The following is a 2,839-nucleotide window of genomic DNA, read 5'->3' as shown; positions in this document are numbered from 1 at the left end:
GCAGCAGCAGCAAGCAAGCTGTACAAAGCTTCCCATAATAAAATACGGGGATAAAGTTTCCGACCCCAAAACCCGGTAGCAATCGGGCCCCAAATATCTCTCTGTCTCTCTCTCTCTGTGTAAAATCTCAGAGGTCCAAGAAGCCTTTTCCCTTCCTTGTTGTTTTCTCCACCAGCTGTTCTCCCTTATACTAAAAACGAAAAATTATAATAGCCAGTCAGCCAATCCCTCTCATCCCCAAAACCCAAAACCATTCTCTCTCTCTCTCTCTCTCTCTCTCTCTCTCTCCCTCCCTCTCTCTCTCTCACTATAGCTTTCTTGACACTTTTTTGCTTTATTCTCTCTTTCTCTCCACAAACTCCCCAAGTTTCTACATGCCCTTCATTGAAACATCAGAACCCACAACACCCCCCTCCCCTATAAATAATCCTAGACCCCTTTGTCCCTTCCTCAGGAAAAAATTCACTTCCCCAGAAAAAAAACCCAAATCCCCATCCTCCCTCACCCTCCACTCCCCCCCAACTCTGCTCCATCGTCTCCTTCTTCCACACCCCAGAGAGAGATCTCCAGAAAAATCTCAACTTTGACACTCGCGCAGTCACAGATCAGACAGACAGACAGAGAGGCGGAAATGAAGGAGTTCTGGACATCCCTGGCCTCCCTGCTGGGCGTCCTGGCCTTCTGCCAGAGCCTCCTGCAGATGGTGTTCCCGCCGGAGCTCCGGTTCGCCTCCCTCAAGTTCCTGAACCGGGCCCTCAACTGCTTCTCCTCTTACTGCTACTACGACATCACTGAGATCGACGGCGTCAACACCAACGAGCTCTACAACGCCGTCCAGCTCTACCTCAGCTCCTTCGTCTCCGCCTCCGGCAGCCGCCTCTCCCTCACCCGCGCCGTCAACTCCAGCGCCACCACCTTCGGCCTCTCCAACAACGACTGCATCAACGACGTCTTTGACGGGGTTGCCGTCCAGTGGGAGCACGTGGTGACGCAGCGCCAGTCCCAGAACTTCTCGTGGCGTCCCCTCCCCGACGAGAAGCGCGGCTTCACTCTCCGGATCCGGAAGCGCGACAAGGACCTCATCCTCGACTCCTACCTCGACTACATCATGGATAAGGCCAACGACATCCGCCGCAAGAACCAAGAACGCCTCCTTTACACTAATTCGCGCGGCGGGTCACTCGATTCTCGTGGCCACCCTTGGGAATCGGTGCCGTTCAAGCACCCGAGCACCTTCGACACGCTGGCCATGGACCCAGAAAGGAAGAGGCAAATCATGGAGGACCTCCGCGACTTCGCGGCCGGGCAGGCCTTCTACCAGCGGACGGGCCGGGCCTGGAAGCGGGGATACCTTCTCTACGGCCCGCCCGGGACCGGGAAATCGAGCATGATCGCCGCGATGGCCAATTTCCTCGGCTATGACATCTACGACCTCGAGCTGACGGAGGTGCACTCCAACTCCGAGCTCCGGAAGCTCCTCATGAAGACCAGCTCCAAGTCCATCATCGTCATCGAGGACATCGATTGCTCAGTCAATCTGTCGAACAGGTCCAAAGCGCCCCACGCCCCCGCGTCCCGGAGCTACTACGACCCCGGTGCGGCCGACGCCGCGCGCGGCGGCGGCGGCGAGGACGGGAACAACAACACCATCACCCTCTCGGGGCTGCTCAACTTCACCGACGGCCTGTGGTCGTGCTGCGGGAGCGAGAGGATCTTCGTGTTCACCACCAACCACATCGACAAGCTCGACCCGGCATTGCTCCGGAGCGGCCGGATGGACATGCACATCTACATGAGCTACTGCTCGTACCCGGCGCTCAAGATCCTGCTCCGGAACTACCTGGGCAGCGAGGCCGAGGACCTCCTGGGCGGGGATACGGCGGCGGCGGGCAAGCTCCGGGAGGCGGTGGAGAAGGCCAAGATGACGCCGGCGGACATAAGCGAGGTCCTGATCAAGAACCGGAGGAACAAGGAGAGGGCGGTGGGGGAGCTGCTGGAGGCGCTGAGGGCGAGGGCGGAGAGGAACGAGAAGTACGGAGGAGGGATGAGGGAGGAGCGCGAGCTGAACGGGGTGGCGGTGGAGGAGGAGGAGGAGGAGGAGCAGGAGAAGAGGGCGCTGGAGAGCCCCAAGGAAGGCAGCGACTGCGACGACGATGCTTCTTGCAAGAAGGTGGAGGACGACGAAGCAGAAGCAGAAGCGGAGGAAGCGGAAGCGGAGAAAGCAAAATGAGAGGGAAAAAAAAACAAGTCAATTTGTCCTCTTTTTTTTTAATTTTCATTTTCACCTCCGTTTTCTCTCCTTCTTTTCACCTTTTTTTATTCTCTCTTTTTCTTTTTTGGGCTCAGAAATGGAAAAAAAATGGGAAAAAAGCAAATTTGGTGAATTTGCTTTCGCGAGGGGCAAATTGGGTAAAGTTTCAATTTCGGAAAAGCTCCGAATTCGTGTCTTATTATGAAATTAAAAAGCTCGCATGACTCAGCAAAAATTATAAAAATTTAGGGAATAAAGATCGTACGACATGTTTCGAGTTTATCCACTTTGGTGGGCTTTGTGTTGTTCGTGTGTTTGTTCTTTGTTTGATCCCATTTTTCGTGTTAGGCGCGCAACTTTTTCTTTTTGGACATGTTCGCAAAATGTGTGCAGTAAATGCGATTTTCGGGTCCAAAATCTTGACTTTAGGGGAAAGTAAATCTTTTTAATTAATTTTTGCCTTCTTTCGGAAATTTAAATCGCCCCTTTCTTTTTGAAATGAAACCCACATTTTACTTGCCTTCAAGAGATGGTGAGAATCCGACCAAAAACAAATAAGATGGCAAGCAAGAAGGAAAAAAAAAAAGA

At 53.5% G+C, this 2,839-nt stretch overlaps 1 protein-coding gene across 1 annotated transcript; it reads left to right on the top strand.

Annotated features, from left to right (window-relative positions):
• Positions 1-292: 292 nt before the first annotated feature.
• LOC130138066 (AAA-ATPase At5g57480-like) lies at positions 293-2,533 on the top strand. Its single transcript, XM_056311017.1, has one exon. The coding sequence runs from the start codon at positions 632-634 to the stop codon at positions 2,228-2,230; it is 1,599 nt and encodes a 532-aa protein (XP_056166992.1). The 5' UTR covers positions 293-631; the 3' UTR covers positions 2,231-2,533.
• Positions 2,534-2,839: the final 306 nt, after the last annotated feature.

This window comes from Syzygium oleosum, unplaced genomic scaffold, assembly GCF_021117445.2.
Source record: "Syzygium oleosum isolate NSW1041296 unplaced genomic scaffold, Sole_v2.1 Sole_v2.04, whole genome shotgun sequence".
In the NCBI taxonomy this organism is placed as follows: Eukaryota; Viridiplantae; Streptophyta; class Magnoliopsida; order Myrtales; family Myrtaceae; genus Syzygium; species Syzygium oleosum.
Note: the sequence above shows the minus strand (reverse complement) of the source record. Positions and strands in the feature narration are given on the sequence as shown.

Coding starts and splice junctions, on each gene's coding strand:
- LOC130138066 (XM_056311017.1), top strand. CDS start 632: ATGAAGGAGTTCTGGACATCCCTGGCCTCCCTGCTGGGCGTCCTGGCC.